Source organism: Phaenicophaeus curvirostris, chromosome 1 (genome assembly GCF_032191515.1).
Source record: "Phaenicophaeus curvirostris isolate KB17595 chromosome 1, BPBGC_Pcur_1.0, whole genome shotgun sequence".
Classification (NCBI taxonomy): domain Eukaryota; kingdom Metazoa; phylum Chordata; class Aves; order Cuculiformes; family Cuculidae; genus Phaenicophaeus; species Phaenicophaeus curvirostris.
Genome location: NC_091392.1, coordinates 29,946,827 through 29,966,289, shown reverse-complemented (window position 1 = coordinate 29,966,289; position 19,463 = coordinate 29,946,827). Strand labels below are relative to the sequence as shown.

At 37.1% G+C, this 19,463-nt stretch overlaps 1 protein-coding gene across 33 annotated transcripts in view; it reads right to left on the bottom strand.

Moving 5' to 3' along the window:
- The window catches only part of NRCAM (neuronal cell adhesion molecule), a 153,257-nt gene that overhangs the window by 43,754 nt on the left and 90,040 nt on the right, over window positions 1-19,463 (bottom strand). For 25 of the 33 annotated variants that reach the window (XM_069851606.1, XM_069851614.1, XM_069851633.1 and 22 more), the window contains 8 exons: window positions 18,900-19,022; window positions 18,351-18,521; window positions 17,852-17,908; window positions 15,658-15,769; window positions 13,389-13,573; window positions 11,801-11,932; window positions 1,355-1,498; window positions 251-362 (listed from right to left, as the gene is read on the bottom strand). In XM_069851606.1, the coding sequence (XP_069707707.1) occupies window positions 251-362; window positions 1,355-1,498; window positions 11,801-11,932; window positions 13,389-13,573; window positions 15,658-15,769; window positions 17,852-17,908; window positions 18,351-18,521; window positions 18,900-19,022 (1,036 nt within the window). The remainder of the gene's footprint in view (window positions 1-250; window positions 363-1,354; window positions 1,499-11,800; window positions 11,933-13,388; window positions 13,574-15,657; window positions 15,770-17,851; window positions 17,909-18,350; window positions 18,522-18,899; window positions 19,023-19,463) is intronic. The other 8 variants (XM_069851640.1, XM_069851703.1, XM_069851622.1 and 5 more) reach the window with 1 other exon arrangement.

Sequence of the window (19,463 nt, the reverse complement as noted above, 5' to 3'; positions counted from 1 at the left end):
ACTTGGGACTGCCACATTAGAAAATACAGACAGATTCATATAATGAAATTTAAACTTGACTCTGTAGGGATAACTTAACTTTTGTTATGTTAAGTATGTGATATTGTACTAGCAAGCTGCAATCAGCATATATTTAAGAACACACTTTTAAAATTGTAAATACAGTAAAAATAGTTTTAAAGCTTTACAAGTTTGTTTACATAGCTGTAACTGTCTCTTTTTGCATAACTTAAGCACAACTAAAGCTTACCATTCAATTTCAGGCTTAGGTGAACCAAAATAAGCACAGTCCAGCAAAGCAGGACTGTCTGCGATGACTTGATATAGTTTATTAGCGGGAGTTAGAATTCTTGGTGGCTCAGCTGAAAAGACAAAGATCTCTGTGTATACATATGTATATACGCAAAGATGCAAATACTAAATAGTAAGACAACAAGAATGGCCTAAAGAATTATACTTTAACATCTTTCTCTGAAATGATTTCTCGTCTCAGTCTAGGTCCCAACATGTTCTACTGCCAGTAGCCTAAGGAAACGTTAATATAGGAGAATTATCTCATGAAAAATAAATGCTCCTTTCCTGTTTACAAGTAATAGGGATGGGCACCAAAGGCAATGATTTAATTTGCAAAATTTAAATCAGAACATACTTCAAGAAGAGAAACTCCTGAGAAAAGACTGAACTACATAATTCTGAACAAACCTGCCGGCCTGAAGACGCTAAGATATATTTTTGGTGAAACACCTAATTTTTTGTAAAGGAACCATGGAACTAAAGGGAGTTCTTTCATTTAAAATACAGTGTTTCTCAATCAAAAGGTCTGCCACTTCCTGTAGGAGAGGATCTTGCTACTAGTTTTGTTAAATTCAGCGAGAAGAATTAGAGAGGCCACATATTCTGTAACTAAAACCACATTATTGGGAGGCCTTCAAGACAAATACATAACTATGTCCCCTTGCAATTGCAATTTAGAGATCATCTTTTTAACTGATCCAAAACTTCTGTAATCAATGAAAGCATATTGAAACATACAAACTTAAGGAATATTAATTCCTGTCTCATTAGTTAAGGTTCAGTTTGCTTGATTTACATAAAAAACCAAACAAAATCAGATAGAATTTCTTCTCAGTTTTCCCAAGCTTTCATAACTATCTTTCTTACTTAGAAACAGTGAAAATGAAATTCAGAAATATCCTATAAAAACCAAGGTATGTATATCCGTGCCTTTTACAGGGCTCAGGAAATACATCCATCTCAGTGAAGACCTCAAGCAAGGCTTAAGCATGCAGTCCTTGTAGTAGCAGGAGAAAAATGAATACACACAAAAACTGAAAAATATCAATCTGTTTCTTACCCAGAACATTCACAAATGCGTTTGCTAGCAAGTATCCATATTCATTAGAAGCATTGCACTGATAGACAGCACTTGACCTTTCCTGCACATGTGAGAAAATAATGGTATCTCCATCTACCTTTCTGCTAGGATCTTCTGGGGCAACTGTTGGTATAAAGAACAAAAAAAAATAATTTTTTTTTCTAAGCTACTGTTGGGTGATCTGTTTCATACTTCTGAAAAAAAAAAAGAAACCATTTGGAAGACCAATATGACCTTCCTTCAATTTTCCTCTCTGACTGTTCACTGGTTAAGATGTGAATTTCAATATGATTGATGAAGTTCTTCCCATTCTACTAGTATTTGACTGAGGATGGTAGAGTTCTCACTTCTTGAGTTTTTGTTGTTGTTTGCTTTTCAAAGAAGTGACATTGAGATCATAGTTTGCATGCATTACAGAGGATAAACACTGATATGACAAGGTTCAGGCAAAACTAGACAACATCTAGAGAAAGCAAGGAAATATTTCTGAGTGTCAAAAGGAAACTATGTCAGAACAACACTGGAACTTTACAGTCCTCTCTGACTTAAAGGTTTCAGCTTTTCAAATGAGTTGTTACACCATAAATAATTATCCAAACATAAAAATATCCATACCCAGTTGAAAACATAGAATAAACTTGGATTAAAACTTAATCTAATGATTCTTTCACACAAAAAGTGATAGCAATTCAGTAGGTGGCACTCTTTCCCTGTTTTAAGAATTATACAATGCCATTTCTCAACCGTTCTGTAGTCAAACAGCTCTTCACAGAATAATTGAGACTATAACTGAAAATAAAATTCTGAGATACTACCGAAGAATAAAAGTTGTCAGTTATGATACAACTGGATAGAGTTAAAGAGTTTTAATAGAGGAAATTTTAGCTTGTAACACCAAACTACATAAAAATCCACAAACTACTGTTTTAATATTTTAAGTAGATATGCAAAACACATCAATGTGTTACTAATATTGAAACTTGACAGTGACATTCTTTATATAGCAATATACAAAATGCATATGTGCATAAATAAATGCATATATGTATAAATAAATGCATCATTGTTTGGTTGCCAAATTGACAAGCTAATATATTTTTGGAACTTGAGAAATTACATATATTTCTGGGACACATTTTCACATAAAATCATTTCTAATTTCTTTGGATTCATAGAAAAGATCAAAGGCAATACCTTTTGATCCAGACAGCATCTGTACTCATCTGTAAAGAAAATGGAGAAATTTCTCCAACATTTTCTCAAATCTACTTAAGTATCCGTTACTGAATTCTCTAGGAGAGATGAATGAAAGGGAACAAGTGAAGGGGACCACAGTTCTGTGTTCCTGCTTAAGGGTATTTCCATCTTGGATAAATTTTAAGGCCATTTGGCATGTAAAGTAATTACATTAATTTCCAAACACATGCTTCAAGAACAGTTTTCAACTCCATCTTTAAATCTTACCTTCCACCACTGAGTTTAAATCAGTATCACAAATTCCAAAATTTCAAAACAAAGAAAAAAGTACTAGTGGAATTTCAAATGCTTATTCTCTGGGCTTCTGGACGGCCACCAATTATTTTCCTCCTCTTTTGCTTTACTTTCTATTGTGTTCCATGTTCCACACTGCTTTCTCTCCTATGTAAATGCCATTTTCATAAAAAGATTCATGGGCTGAAAATAGACGGAGCAGGTGAGTAGCCCAGCAGGCAGGCCAGTCAGCCGTGAGAAGTGGTCTGTTTCTGCATATGGATCACAGTTAAATGGAAAATACATACAATCATCAGCCCAGGAGGTAGGGGGTCTGCCCACTGCTGTTCCAATCAGTGCTGTTTCCTGCCCTAGGCTCTGGGCTTTCCTCTACTCGTGTCCTGAATACTGCAGCATTTTCTGCACACAGACAAGAGCTTTTATTGGTGCACAGACTTCCCCCCCACACACACTCCCCTACATAATACGTTATAGGCTGTTGATAGGGCCCCTTGAGAGAGATGGAAGACATTAGTTCAATCCTCTATGACTGAAGAAGAAACTGGATTTTAAAAGAACAATCATTAAAATATTGTATATAACAAAAGCTAGCATTTTCCCTTCCCACTGCTTTATTTGAGGGGATAAAAAAGATACCCCTCTTCAATTATTTGAAAGAAAGGAGGTGCCTGTTCTCAGAAAAGGTTTTCAAGCTGTGGGCCCCAAGAGCGGAAAAAAAATTAAATAACAAACCTGAGAAAAGTGTTCGGTTATTTAATGCTTCCTTTTGACTGGTCTAGCTGCTTGCATAATAAAGAGTGCCGATTTTAGAAAGCTCTCTGTTGAGACTGGCATCTGTTCAACCAGGAGTCTTCCAACACACCTCATCCACCTACACCACACCAACAGAACCTATTTGTCTTTGCCTATACTACACTGCGTCTTGCAGGGCCAGATGCTAGAAGTCAGACGCTGTATAATCCATCTGCTTTACTGATCTTAAGCACTCACACACACACAAAATTCTTGAGGTTGGAAGGGACCTCTGGAGGTCACCTGGTCCAACTGCCCGCTCAAGAAGGGCCACTCAGAGCTCTAGACTGTGTCCAGATGGCTTCTGAATATCTCCAAGGCTGGAGACTCCACAAACTCTCTGGGCAACCTGTGTGAGTGCTCAAACACCATCACGGTGAAAACGTTTTTCCTGATCCTTAGAGGGAATCTCCCGTGTTTCAGTTTGTGCCCACTGCCTCTGGTCCTGTCATTGGCCACCACTGAGAAGAGCCTGGTTCCATCCTCTTTGCACCCTCCCTTCAACTATTTACATCCATCAATAAGATCCTCCCTGAACTGTCTCATCTTAAGGCTAAACAGTCACAGCGCTCTCAGCTTTTCCTCTTATGTGAAACACTTCACCCTGTTCATTATCTTCATGGCTTTTTGTTGGACTTTCTCCAGTATGTCCGTATCTATCTTGAACTGGGGAGCAAAGAACTGGACGCGGTACTCCAAGGGTGGCCTCACCAGTGCTAAGTAGAGGGTTAGGATAATCTTCCTTGATCTGTTGGCAATTCTTTGTTTAATGAAGCCTAAGATACCATTGGCCTCCTTTGCCACAAAGGAACATCACTGGCTCACGTTCAACTTGGCGTCCACCAGGACCTCCACTCCCATTTCTGCCAAGCTGCTTTCCAGCCTGGTGGCCCTCAGTGCATAATGATGCATGGAGTTGTTCCTCCCCAGGTACAAGACTTTGCAATTCTCCTCGCTGAACTTCATGAGATTCTTATCAGCCCAATTCTCCAGCCTGATAAGATCCCTCTGGATGGCAGCACAACCTTACAGCATATCAGCCATTCTTATCAGCTTTGTGTCACCAGCAAACTTGCTGAGGGTACAGTCTGCCCAATCAGTCATAAGATTAATGAAGTTTTTAAACAGGACTGACCCCTGGGGTACACCACTAGTTCCTGGCCTCTAACCAGGCTCTGTACCATTGATCACCACCCTCTGGGCTTGACCCTTTAGGCAGTTTTCAGTCCACCTCACTGCTTGATTATCCAGCTCACACATCAACGATTACTCTACAAGGATCTTATGAGAGACACTGTCAAAGGATTTACTGAGGATCACTTGGCCAGGCATGACCTCCCCTTGGTGAAGCCATGCTAACTACTCCTGATGATTTTCTTGTCCTGAATGTGCGTGGAAATGGTTGCCAGGATTAGCTGCTCCATTGTCTTCCCAGGAATCAAGGTGAGGCTGAACAGTTTGTAGTTCCCCGGGCTTTCCTTCTTGCTTTACTTGAAGACATGGGTAATATTTGCTTTCTTCCAGCCTATGGGCACTTCTCTCAGTCACCAAGACTGATCATAGAATCATGGAATGGTTTGAGTTGGAAGGGAGCTGAAAGATCATCCAGTTCCAACCCCTAGACACCTCCCACTAGATCAGGCTGCTCAATGCCCCATCCAACCTGGCCTTGAACACTTCCAGGGATGAAGCATCCACAACTTTCCTGCGCAACCTGTTCCAGTACCTCACCACCCTCATCATGAAGAATTTCCTCCTAGTGTCTAGTCTAAATCTACCCCTCTCCAGTTTATAGCTATTGCCCTTAGTCCTACCACTACATGCCTGATGAAAGATTATCAAGAGGGGCCTTGACATACGTCAGCTTCCTCAGCATTCGTAGGTGAATCTTACCGAGGCCCAGGGACTTACAGATGTCCAGTTTGCCTAAGTATTCTCTACCCTGATCCTTTTCCAGCATGGGTACATCTCAAACCAACCTTTCCCCTTGGTCTCTGGGACCTGGGATTCCTGAAGACCGGTCTTGCTAAAGATGTCTGAAGCAAAGAAGGCAGTCAGTACTTCAGTCTTTTCCATATTATTTTTGTTTCATATTTCCTGGGTAAGAGAGTGACAGCAGGGCCACTCAAGCACTGCTTGTTTGCCTTTACCACGAATCTGGTCACCTCACTGCATGGCTCCACAAGAAGGAGAAAACGCTTTTGACATGCTTGACAAATCTGAATTGGGCACTGATAGACAAAATAGTAAGGAATTAAATAAGACTTAATATGGGTTTGTACAACTGGGATAATGAATGATGAGGATTTGTTATAGGAGTTCTGCTGTAACAGACAGTTGAACCTGTGCCTTGTAACAACCAACATTCACTCTTAGTAACATTGATTCTCAAGTCAAGAATGTAGTTCTATCCTTTTTGTATAAAAACTTGATTGCCTTGTTTCACCTAAGTTTTCCATTACTTGGTGTAACAAGACATCTTCTCAACTCTGTAGCTGCTATGTACAGCATATTCCTGTACAAAGAACATATAGCCTCCATTAGATAATTTTAACGCAGTTAGTCACCAGCACCCTGAATACCTTCTGTTCATCTGAATGCATACTTCCATCTGTTTCATAAACCTTGGACAGCCAAAGCAAGTACTTGTATTAGTATGCTTAAATAACCACTATAGCACCATGATTACTTTTTTCTTGTGGAAAAAAAGGCAAAACAAAATGTGATCTCTGAACAGAAGTAGTTAAAACATGCTATCATGCTTAAAAATGGAAGAAAATTCCCCAGATTATGTGGAGATATTTTACTCTTTTCTGTTGAAGTATTACTTTTTCATGACCAATTTTAATTGCTTGCCAATGTATATTTATGCAAACTGGGGAAGTGAAACACATAGAAGAATAGAACAACTATTAACTGATGAAGGAGTATAAAATTGAAAGTTATTGGCCCAAATAAATGATACACATTTCAGACAGATCTGTAAGATATGTAATTTAGGCAGAAAATTATTAAAACATTAAATTGGTCTAGCGACTTTACATTGTTTGGCTCAGATCTTTAAGCTCTGTATAAAATTGGGGGAAAAATCCATTGCTTGGAGTTACAGGCTTTTTTTAAACTTACTTTAACAGTGAGGGTCATCAGATTCTAAAAAAAGGATGCTCAAGGAGGTGATGGAGTCTCTGCCCTTGGAGATAATCAAATCTGTCTGGACACAGACAATCAGATGCAGATAACACTCTGCTTTGAGCAGGTTGGTTGGACTAAATGTTCCTTCCACCCTGAACTATGCTGCGATACAATGGTGTTAAAATAACGTAGTAAACAATGCAGATTGAAAATAATTCATTAGAAAGGAGGTATATACCTTTGATTGTGATTCTCTAATTTTCTATGGTTTAAAAAAGCTAATAACGTGAAACTCATCATTTCTGAAATCAGATTTCCTTATATTGTTACCATATTCTGCAGTACAGCAAAATGAGGGTAAGATCAAACTGACATCAGTAGTTCTCAACTCTGCTAACTTAGACTCCAGGTCCTAGAGGGCACTGAATGAGGGTGTTATTTTTTGCCTCACCACTATGATGTAACCTAAGGTAGCATATATCTTTTTCCAGAAGCATGTTGTGGATTAAAATTGTAGTTTGTAGGATATGTGAGCACTAACTGTTTCTATTCTGCAGTGAAAATGCTGATGTCATCCTCAGATGATGTACTAGGATTCCCTCTGGCTGAAGACAAGCTGGAAAAGAATGGGACAGCATGACTTGACTGCTTTTCTCTGTATCAATGAGAACACACATACATCTTTGGCATGTGTACTAATCTCACCCAGATTAGTAAAATGTCACAGCAAAACACCATGAAAGTAGATGATAATTTCTCTTTAGAAAAGATCAGAAATATTCATTACTGTCTTTTGATATCTGCATCTTCTTTAGCCAATCAAAATTATGAATCAAAGCAACCAGTCCTGCTATGTATTCTTAGTGACTCTATAAGCTTGTTGGAAAATGATTCTGATAGTATTACTGCCTACAAAAGGTCAGCAGCTGATAACCACAACACCTATGACTGTCCTTTGACTATAAAGTGCAGAACGAAAAAAATTGATAATGAAAGGTTTTCATATCTGCTCCAGTTACTAGGCCAGACGCACAGTTCTAACACAACGACAACCTAAGCGGTGGATAAATGCCCACCCTGGCACTCCCCTCCTCTCTTCTCTGAGATTGAACTCCTCAAGGCATCCAAGTCCAGCAGATTTCTCCTTACCCTCCCATGGCTGTGGTGAACAGCTTGTGTGTACACTCACAGAGAACACGATGGATAACGATTCTCTGAGCCAGGGATTATCAAGGCTTTTCACGAAGAACATCTGAGGGCTAATGTTTCTCCCTTAAATTCAATGTGATTACAAATATAAACTAACTAAAATCTAAGATTCAATGCAAAATGTGATATAAACAAGTGAATAACATGTTGAAAGAAGATAAACAGAGCCTTTCGGTGCACTACTTTGTGTAAATCTAATTGTGTGTATTTAATATTTAATAGCTCATCATGGACTATAAACCACTGAACCGCTAAATTAGTCTTTTGTGCAGTATTTGCAATGCCTTTCTGAAGTCCCAATTATGAAAGTGCTTCCCCTTCCCAATTACTCCGGGTTGTTATTTTCTTAAAAGTTGAGATACTTTATGCATCATTTCCCTTTTGCAAAGCCATGCTGAATATCTAAGCAATGAAACACAATGGATTATGCAGCAGTATAAATAATGCAGATCTTGAGCGTTAATTGAAGCACAAGGCAAGACAGAGTCATGGCCTGAACTTTCAATTGCAACTTGCCAAAGTAACTCTAATTGACTTCAACGGGACCATGCATGTGCGTTCAAATTAGTCCTGTGAGTAAACACTAGTTAGGTCTTTATCACTCCAGCATGTCTGAAGCAGCTTGCTTTTCAGACATACTGGAGTTTTTAAGCATTACTGTTGAAAAAAAATTATTAAAATATTTCAAAGAAACCTAAAACCTCCCTTAAAAATTATCTTTTTACCCTGATTAATGTAATCTGGAACAAAATTTACATCATTTCAATTTTTTTTCATAGGTGCTTAAGACAGTAAATTTTTCTTTATTCTACCCTTTTCCCTTTTGGTATTTAAGCTTCACCCTTTGACTGAGATATGGACGAATGGTTCTTTCTTCAACACTGCTTCTTCCTTGCCTGACTCTATTATGGTAAAACAAAACTCGAAGAATTAAGCATCTCCCAGTTGTACTTTGCAATAGAAAATTGAAGTATTGCAAACAGATTACTGGGCCACAGGAGGCACATTGTGGTATATATGATGACAGCAGGGCTTTGAAATTCAAATGTAGCTGTTTTTCTTTGAAATCTTGCCATGGGTGTAGCGCTCTAAGCACTGCCCTGAAGCTGAAACAGCTGCTTTAGTTTCCTTTTACTAATCATTCAGTTGGAAGAAGTCAGGCTCAGTTCTATAATTTAGTAACAAGTGAACAAAAAGGCACACTGTACATGCTAGTTTCCAGACCAGCTTTTGAGATCTCAGAATAATTGAAAATCACAAGAATTGTAAGACCTGTACTTTCTTTGATTGCAATGCTCCCTACTTAAATGTCCTGACAGGCTCAGTGTACTGGAGCATTCAGCAAACTTGCACTTAAATATTTAAGGTTAAAACATCAGCTTTTCTAAGCAGTGAAACTGACCTTTAACACAAGGCTGAGCTACTCATTTATCTCCTGTGTTCCTTTCTCTCTGTTTTTTTCCCTGATGAGGTTCAGGGGGTAATTCAATTAAAGTCTCTTAATTTCAGTTCCCTTCAATAAGACTCTGTGTACTGATTCCTCGAGTCCAGCCAGCCAATACATGCTGTCCTTGTATCTGAGAAATCTGGTGGCATCCTGCAGCTGCTTCTGAAAACTCTATTTCTTACTGTTTCACTGCTATTCTGCAGGAATGCAGAACACATCATTGCTTTCTGGAAAATATTCTTGTCTATCTTTTGAACAGCATGTCCCACAGCTTTGACAAGGTGGCAGTGCAAGATGAGTAAGTGAATCTCATAGCTAGGTGAAAAAGCTTTTACTACTCAGGAGGCCTGAAAAGAAGAATTAAACCATCAGGACAGCAGGATAAAAAGCCCCTTAAAAATTGCAAAAAAGGTTAATGGCAACTATATAGAAAACAGTAAGGAAGATAAGATCGTCCAAACTCTGAAAGGAAAGAGCAGGATAGGTACCAAACTTTGACTATAAGGCATGCATTATGACATATTTACACGCAATATATACAATACAAAATCACACTGGTATTTTCCCAGGTTCCTGTAATACCCAGTGTTTGATGCAGTCCCAGAATCACAGAAGAGTTTGGGTTAGAAAGGACCTTAAAGATCATCTAGTTCCAGACACCCTGCCATGGGCAGGGACACTTTCCACAAGGTCAGGTTGCTCAATGCCTCAATCCAACCTGGCCTTGAACACCTCCAGGGAGGGGGCATCCACTACTTCTCTGGGCAATCTGTTCCAGTCCCTCACCAGTGCCAGAGTTAAAAAAAAAAATAAATTCTTCCTACTATCTAATCTAATTGTCCCCTCTTTCAGCTTAAAACCATTACCCCTCATACTATCATGGCACTCCCTGACAATGAGCCCCTCCCCAGCTTTCCTGCAGGCCCTCTTTTAAGTACTGGAAGGCTGCTATAAAGTCTCCCCACAGCCTTCTCTTCTCTCGGCTGAATATGCCCAATTCTCTCAGCCTGCCCCAGCCCTCTGATCATCTTCGTGGCCCTCCTCTGGATGATGTCTGTTCACATAACTTACCCAACCAGCAGAAACTTCACATTTTAAATCTCAGGCTAGAGACCTCATTTTAACTTTAGTCAGGATTCACAAAACACATTCTTTGCTAAATATTTCTATCTGTTTCAGTATATACCCTTACTTCTCCTGCCACAAAGTTCCATATTTTTACCTCCAGTTCAGTTCAATCTCTCTTAATCTCTCTATCCCAAGTATTTCAAATATACCTAATAATAATTCTCATTTACTTGTTGGTATTTCCTACATTCTCATTGCAGAGAGTCCTCCTCCAAGTCCCAAACTCCACGACACTGATTGACAAACATTTCTTGAAACTCCTGAACGTTACACTGTTGTATTCTTAATAGGTCCACACAGACCAGTATTTTAGAGAACGTTATCTCTCATGAGTCATCAGGGTAGACTGTTTTTATAATATTGTTTTGTGAAAGAAGATGGATGAAGATGGAAGAACCAAGTGTGATTTTACACTACAGGCTATGCTGAGTGCAAACCCAACTGACAACACACTGCAGTGTCCTCCAGCAAGTTCTTCCCAAGCAAAGTCATGCTATATATAGCAGCTATCTTGTGGTGTCTGTCATACAGTCATAACACTGCAACAATTAACCCCCCTATTTACTAGTTCAGAGTTGCTTTTCTTACCCATGCACACAGAAACAGCTGTTTCCATGCCTTAGGGGGTTCCTTTTCTTTGACACCAACCTGGCACAAGCTGTTTGCCAGGCACTTGCTGATGCGTTCAGTCAGTTTTGCTGCTGCTGCTGCTGATTTTTAGTGCTTAAGCCTAGAAGGCTCAAACATACTTTAACCTGCAAATCAAGTAAAAGTGCCCTGTACACCCACAGAGGTGAAGACTTTTTATTTCACCTTTGCGATTCCTAGAAAAAATTGTTGCAGTGGGGCATTAAAGGAGAGATCTAGTAAACATGACTGCCATGGCAACACAACAGTAAAAATTACTTCTAGTGATAACCCTGTCAAAGAAAAATGTCACGGCTTTGTTACTACGACCCTATCTCTGCAAGGATACTACCAGCAAAACACCATACAGGATAACCAAGAGTATGGTCACAAACTTTAGTGCTGTCAAGCACATTAGAGGCACACTTTCTTGCTCCATGTTTATGAACTGCAGTATTTTTATCACCTCATTCATAATTCAGTATTACTTTTCAGGAAAAAGCTCAAATATATGTTCTTCATTTATATTTGGAAAAAAAACCCCTGATATTCCTCAAATTCTCTTGATCACCCTCCCATAAAGTAATTAAGATTCTTACTTGCTATGGGAACGCCATTTGCTAACCAGTTTATATTAGGCTTTGGGTTGCCATTAGCTCTGCAGATCAATGTCCCATCTTCTCCAGGAGATAAAACCAAGTTTCTGGGTGCTGTTATCCAGTATGGGGCAGCTGGGGTTATGAAGAGAAACACAGCGATCATTTTCCAAAATTATATACAGAAAATCATAAGGCACAGTCATGCTAAACAGAAGACAATTCAAACACGGTCTGTATAGATATAGACTTATACCTACAATGTTAACTTTAAAAAAAAAATACTTATGCATGTGATACTCAATGATTAAGAGGTAGATTATACTTTGGTTAAACTGAGCTATTTCCTACCCACTACGTTATTAAGGTGGTAGATATTTACTTCAAAATTCTGAGATAAGCAACAAAAGGGTTTTTGTTCCATTCAGGGTTGCCTGCTTTGAATCTAATTTGTCTTTCCTAAAGAAAAGAAAAACTTATCGTAGTATAGCATCTGCAGAGACTAGAGTGGTCTTTTGATTAATTTCAGAGATACCCATGCTCACAATAGTTAGGCTGTTAGAAATGAATTTAGGTTTGATTACATAAAAAGATTTCACGGCAAGCATGAAATTCAGAAATGGCAAAAACCTTGGTCTCAATTAATTCAGTGGGTGGTTGCAATGGGGCCAGATATTTATCTGAGACAGCTGAAAACACAAAGAGATCAAAATGGATGGAACACTCCTTACCAAAAAATATTCATCTATGTCTCCATCTCTTTTACAATAAATAACCACAAACAGTATGTTTAATCACATCTTGCAATTTATTTTCAGATTTTGGATTGATGGACAGATGCAAACAGAAAATTAAACTTCTGCTGTTAAAAAGGAGGCTGAATGCAATCACAAAATTATGCTGGTCTACAATAAAATAAATTACTATTTAGCATGCAAAGTAAGCAATAAAGTTGACTATGTCAATGACTAATTAGCTGTCATTACAGTTTTTTTGTTTCAATTCTTATTTGGACAAGCATACTGTAAGTGTTTTTGGAACTTGTACAACATCATCTTGGGTGAAAAACATGAAGACAGAAAACCAGGAACATCAATTTAGAGGTGAAAAGGAAGACTGTAAGACCATAAAACAAATAATAAAATAGAGAAGATAAAGAATATGGGCTATATGAGTGGAAAGAAAAGATGGAGAAAAGAAGAAGATGATGAACTAGAGAGAGGGGAAGGAAGACACAAAAGACAAGGAAAAGAAGCAGTCTAATGACAGCTAATTAAATGATATAAAATATATGTAGCACTGGTACAAGTTAAGATATTATATTACTACTGTTAGAATACAGTCTCAATTTGGCCTGTTGCTTTACAGAATGGCATATAAAAAAAAAAACCAAAAGAGATAGCAGAGATAGTAAAGCCTTTCCAGTGGCAGAAATCAGTAGGTTCAATGATAATTTACTCAGTTTCATTTTTTTTTGTTTGTTTTTACCATTAACATTCAACCTTTCAGCTACATTTTACCCTAGAAAGACTACTTCAGTCTTCCATTTTGCGTACTGACAATATTCCATTAAGGATTATTTTAGTATTACCTTTCACCGTTACTGAAATGACATGATGAACAGAACCTAGTGTATTTCTTGCTATACATTTGTAGTTCCCAGAGTCAGCTTCAGAAACATCTATAATCTTGAGAGTTTTTTTAAAGTTTTCAAAAAATGTTCTGTTGGCTGGCAGTTCCCCACCCTCTTTAATCCAGCGGATTACTGGTGTGGGTCTGGAGAAACAAAAGCACAGATCAAATTTAGGCACTGGAGAAAAGGAAAATGGGATTTCAATACAGCAATTTTTTAACATATATTTTACAAATAATTATTTTAAGGCCCTTTACCCAAATTTTGAGGCACATTCAGCAAATGTGCAAAACATGCCAACATTTGTTTCTTGGAAATGACAAGCCTCACTAACACTGTCGATAGACATCTGTTCATAGGCTTAATAATTATCGAATGCCTTTGTCTGCTGATTTATCTAAAAGTCCTGATGGCTAAGAAATGAATACAAGTGTATCACAAATCGTAGTGCATTTATACTATTAAATTGTTGTCCACTGCACTTTAAAAGGTAAATTCTACATAATGACAAGTTTATAATTGTCCTTGATTTGACCAATAACCTAATGCTTTATGAACATCATAAATTTTAGAGATGAGCTGCAAGGAGACAGAAATATTTCCTATAAGAAATCAAGAAAAAAACCCAAATCAGTGCTGAGTCAAGTATAGCTACCTGTCACTGCACCATGTCTAAAGCCTGGCTATACTCCATTTCAGTTGTCCACTGAAGCCAAAAGCTGTCCAAACACATGGAGATATACTTTTAATACTACAAGAAAGTACAAAGACCTGCTTAATAAGCAGAATGCCCTCTCTTGGACAGTAATGCTTCAAGGCAAGTATTCCTTTAGCAGTCTAATATCACATATTTTCTGATAGGGAATCCTAGTAAAGTTTACCTTCAATTATAGTGTCAATAATCAGGAATAACTGTTTCAAACAAAAATCTCAATCTGGCCCTTTACGGACAAGCATGAAAGCCTCCCTTGTCAAATTATTTATATCTTAAACTACACGATGGCTAAAGACTTCACTAAAGTGATATAATATATAATATTTCTGTTTCCCATCTATTTTTATCCAGCCATTTTACTAGATTGCTGAATAATTTTATTGCAGCATTGTCAAAAAGCATGTAACTATTGAAAAAGGGAATAAAAGGGTTAACCAACAGAGGCATTCAGTAACTTCAAAACAAGGACCCATTCTCAACACCTCCGGAGCTGTGCAGCTGTGCTTCACTAAGACAAGAAGACTATCCAGTGTCACTATATTGCAGATGAAGATTACCTGAGCTGATGCTACTCCCACTCATCAGTGTGGTTTTGATACCGGTGCTGATGCAAAGATGCCTGAGCAGATCACAGCTGAGACAGAAACACTTCACTGATGCTTGTATCAAGCTGTGTCAAACTGTGCTTGAACATGCCCTATGGAGCTTATGCAAGTGAATACACATGCAAGATGCTGTGCTGCATCATCTGCAGTTACTGGCTTTCCTCGAGGCTACCTCAGAGCATTCTGCATTACTTGCTTTTGTGCATTGTAAACACATTTACACTTCCTGAAATAGGTATTAAAGATTTTCCAATTCTGCACTAACCAATCTATTCTAAGTTTTTTCCTGAGAATGAAACTGATTTAAGACCAAATTAAATCATGAAGTTAAATTACTCTTTAGTAATTTTCTACTTGCACAATAACCAGCAGAATAAAACTTGTATTACATCGAAGAAACAAGAACCAATTAAACTCAATTACAATGAGAAATTGCATGTAAGGAGCTGAAGGTATTTTCTAACAGCTCTTGCCTAGCTCGTCTGCTAAGTAATTATTAGAACATGTAAGCAACTTTTCCAGGTTAGACCAGCAGATCTTATCTGTTTTTATATAATTTGAGAGCCTAATGACTGTAAATTTAGGGAAAAAATAATAGGATTGAAACCTGAGTGCAATTCTGCAGATCTGTGTCTGAGTTTACCCTGTGGCATTTTTTGCTTCTGTCCTTTAAAAAAAATATGCTACAATCTGAATCCTGTGCATAGGGGCTTGGGGATATGAGAAGGTAAAGGCCACACTTATGTTCTTGCTCAGTTTTAAAATCTGCTGATTCCCAAGTAAAAGGTGGATTTCCTTTCTTCAAAATACCTACCTTGTATGGTGTTAACATTTTAAGCATTTCTTAAATGTTTCCCTCTGTTTCTGCATTTTTATTTAGAAAAACACAGTCTAAAATGTAACTCACAATCCTGCTGCGATGCACTCCAGCAAAAGCACATTTCCTCTGAGTTCCACTTTGGTACTTGTGCTGCCTGTTGGTGTTAAAAGAACCGGCTGCCTCTCCGTAACTGACTTTGCTGGAACAAGAGAAAAATAAAACAATTAATTTCTAATGCATACATCCATTCTCAGATATTGGACAGAGATTTTTGCTCCACGCTGAGAATGTCATTAAAAGTAATTGTGTTACACAACTACACAGCTCAACAAATTAGTTTTTTCACAGACATAACACATCTCAACTTGTTAAATGCCGTAATTTTGAACACATACGTGGAAAACGTTATTATTAAAGATCAGAACAATTGATACATAGTTTTCACAGAGGCAACTATGCAGCCTAATGGACAGATGCTGAGGTGTAATCCTAAGCAGTCCCTATTAACTTCAGCAGAACTGTTCCAGAGAGTAAGAGGTCACTGATGTGAGTCATAGTGCAAGACTGATAGTTACCAGTAATTTCTAGGCTTTCATCAAAACAGAAATAAAGCAAAGTTATTGCATTCAGAAATATAAACCAAGAGGATGAAAGGTACTCTACAGTTTGCAACAAGCATTGATCAATGTTTTCTAGACAGTGTGAGGAGTCTTTTTAAAAGACTTGTATTCTCCCCTTACTATGTATTTAACTTTAATTCAAGCTGTTCCTCACCCTGATAAAATAGAACCATTGATCAACCTGCAAGAAATAACCACAGTAAATAGATATCTATAAATATAAGATCCATTTCTGACATTATAGTCTGTTGGCTCTCGAAGTACAGATTTCATGTGCCTTCATGGAAGACAAAATAAAAGTGCTTTCTGTAACGGAGTGCTTTCTGTAAATATTCTCCTATTCTTCCATAGCAATTTTAAAATACAGTATTAAATTGCTCTAAAATGCAGTAGCAGTCTGAATCACTACATTATTGCATTTTTTAGAACTGTGTGCAGAAACATAATAAACTCTTGTTTATTAGTTTAGAGGATTTACTGATAGTTTTACATAAATAGAACACTTGATTTTAACACAGCATGTGCTACGAATTCCCTAAAAATTGGTACACAAACAACTTATAGTTGGGAGAAAAGGATGGTCTAGAGTCAAGAAAGCAGCTGATGGTCAAAGGCAAGAACTATGTAGCCAGTTTTGGCACTGCTAAGGACTGCTGATCCATTCTGCAAGACTACAAAATTCAGACCAATTACCTTTGGTACTTCTGAGTTGTGAGACAACCAAATGAGGTTTTCCTCACTAACTGTAGCTGATCATTCTGTGTTCAGGTACATAGTTCTCATTTGTTCCCGAATAATGTTTTATTTTTATGCAGAGAATTAAACAATTCAGTGCTACTGTTTTATTTTAGATTCCTAGAAGCTATGGTTTAATACATACAAAGCCTCATTCGACAAGGAAAACCACAAAAATGAATAAATATAATGCATTTTCTATTTATCTCACACAGTATCAAGTCAAGAGTCTAAAACCTCAAGTGTTACAGTATCAGTGTCGCTCCAAAGTCAGCCTTCCCAAGCACACATACACTTATCTGGGAGGATTTAATTCACAATATACATAAGACTATTTGACACAGATTAATGTAAATATCAGCTTAAACATCAGACAGACAAAACTAATATTTCCCCTACGAAGTTATTTATACAGATAGCATTAAAATGTTTAGGTTCTAATTATTTCCAGTTTTACATTTATGAAATATGTTAAAAATGAGTGATATATTCAATAAGCTATTAAACATGCAATGCATCTGTTAAATACTTAATTGCAGTTATTTATTACGCAGCATGTGATATTAATAGTCCTAGTGATAATGAATGTATCAAACTATGAGGTAAATTGGAGGAAAAATATAACAAAGCAACACTATAGAAGCAATCAAAAAGACATATTTAAAATCTACCCAGTGTGAAAGGACTCATTTATTATAAGTTTATATTTTTTATGAGATGTATGTTACAGTAAAATTGAAACATTAAATATTTGAAAAGATCACACTGTGTAGCCCCTTTCTAAAGTATTTATTATCACCAGCACTAATAGATACCTTTATTAGAAGCTGAAAAGGATGCAAAAGGTTAAGTAGCATGGAAGTGAAGTTAGTTAACTAAATGCTACTGTGAAACAGGGAATATCAGTGGGGACCAGAGTAACTCACCACCATAAATATCAGTGTCACTCAAATTAGCAGCTATAGTGTCATTCAATGAATCCACTGAAATAAACAGAATATCATGAAGAATGCATACAAGTGGGATAAATCAAAGTACTAGGAATCAAATGGGATGATATGGCCACGGCGAGTTAATCAAATGACTGATTAATTTGTTTCAATAGTTATAATAATCATAATAACTCAATATTCTTGCACATGAAATCCATGTATTTTTTTTACACTGTATTTTTTTCAAGTTTTCAAATCTTATGAAACATTTTTTAAAAAACCAAAGCATTACAAAGGGAAAAAAAGACAGCTTTTAAAATTAATTATGTCAGGAAAACTGGCAATTACATTTTAAGTTTATACACTAATATAATTTCTTATTCAGAATTAAAATGACAAAATTCCCCAGCATAACACTACGTAACTTCAGCAATTAGCTTGAGATTCTGGATAAACACTGTGTAAGTATGTAATTAGGTAATGCAATACCTACTTGAAAAGACTTTTACAGAAATGGGTTGTTTCTGCTGTATAGTTTGCGTATGATTAAATCTTGCATAGCAGATATAGTCCTCCCGGCTGTCTTCTGGTTGTACATTAGAAAAATAAAGGTCTCCATTTAGACCTTGGGAAACTCTTTCACTTTGAGGCAGCTTTTGGAAAGCTAAGGGAAAACAAGAACATGTTAACCTCAATTACAATACACACTCCATTATTATGATCGGCAGACTCCACATTTGCTCAGTTATGATCTGTGTGTCTTTGTAAATATACAGACCTTTTTGAGTTTCCTCTCCAGCTCCCTTTAGCTCTTCCCATTTTTCACCAGTGGGTTAATCCACAACTTACATTAAGACCTCCAGCTGCTTTTGGCTTTGTGCTTTTGGGCTGCATGCCTACCTGTTTCTTCTTTTCTACTGAAATGAAATTCTTCGAATTTTAATTCAGAGGGAAACTCCACCATCTGTGGTCTCAGTAAGTAATGACGAACTACACAGAAAAACTGCAAAAAGTAAACTAATTCTGCATAAATCCAACTCACCATTATCCATCCAAAATATTATAGGTGGTGGTAAGCCAACAGGAGGCCTGCAGTGTAGTACTAGTGAATCACCTTCTCGAACATGATTTGGTTCTAGTTTTTCTTTAGTCCACAAAGGGGATCCTATAGAGAGCAATTTTATCACACACAAAAAATACTGATTGACAAAACATCCAGAATTTAAGGACAAAATGCACATAATATTCCAGAAAAAAAAGGTAAGAACACATGCATCAGAATGTTAAGTCCTGTCATGTTTACTGAAGATTTTTTTTTGCTCTTTTTTAAGTTTCCTTGGGAAAAAATAGGGATTTTTAAAAACATTTTTGTTCAGCAATGATTTGTGGAAGGTATCATCAACTGATCCAAATTATTTTGGCTACTCACTAAATGTTCTGTAATGGTATCATGGAAAGTTTTAACTATGATAATGCAAAAAAACCCCATTTTTAATCTGAGTATCAGAAACTATACAATACATTCTAACACGATCTATTTGATGATTAAATTTTTAAGACAAGAAAAATCAAAACATTAATAAGAAAATAAGTAAATCATAGTGTT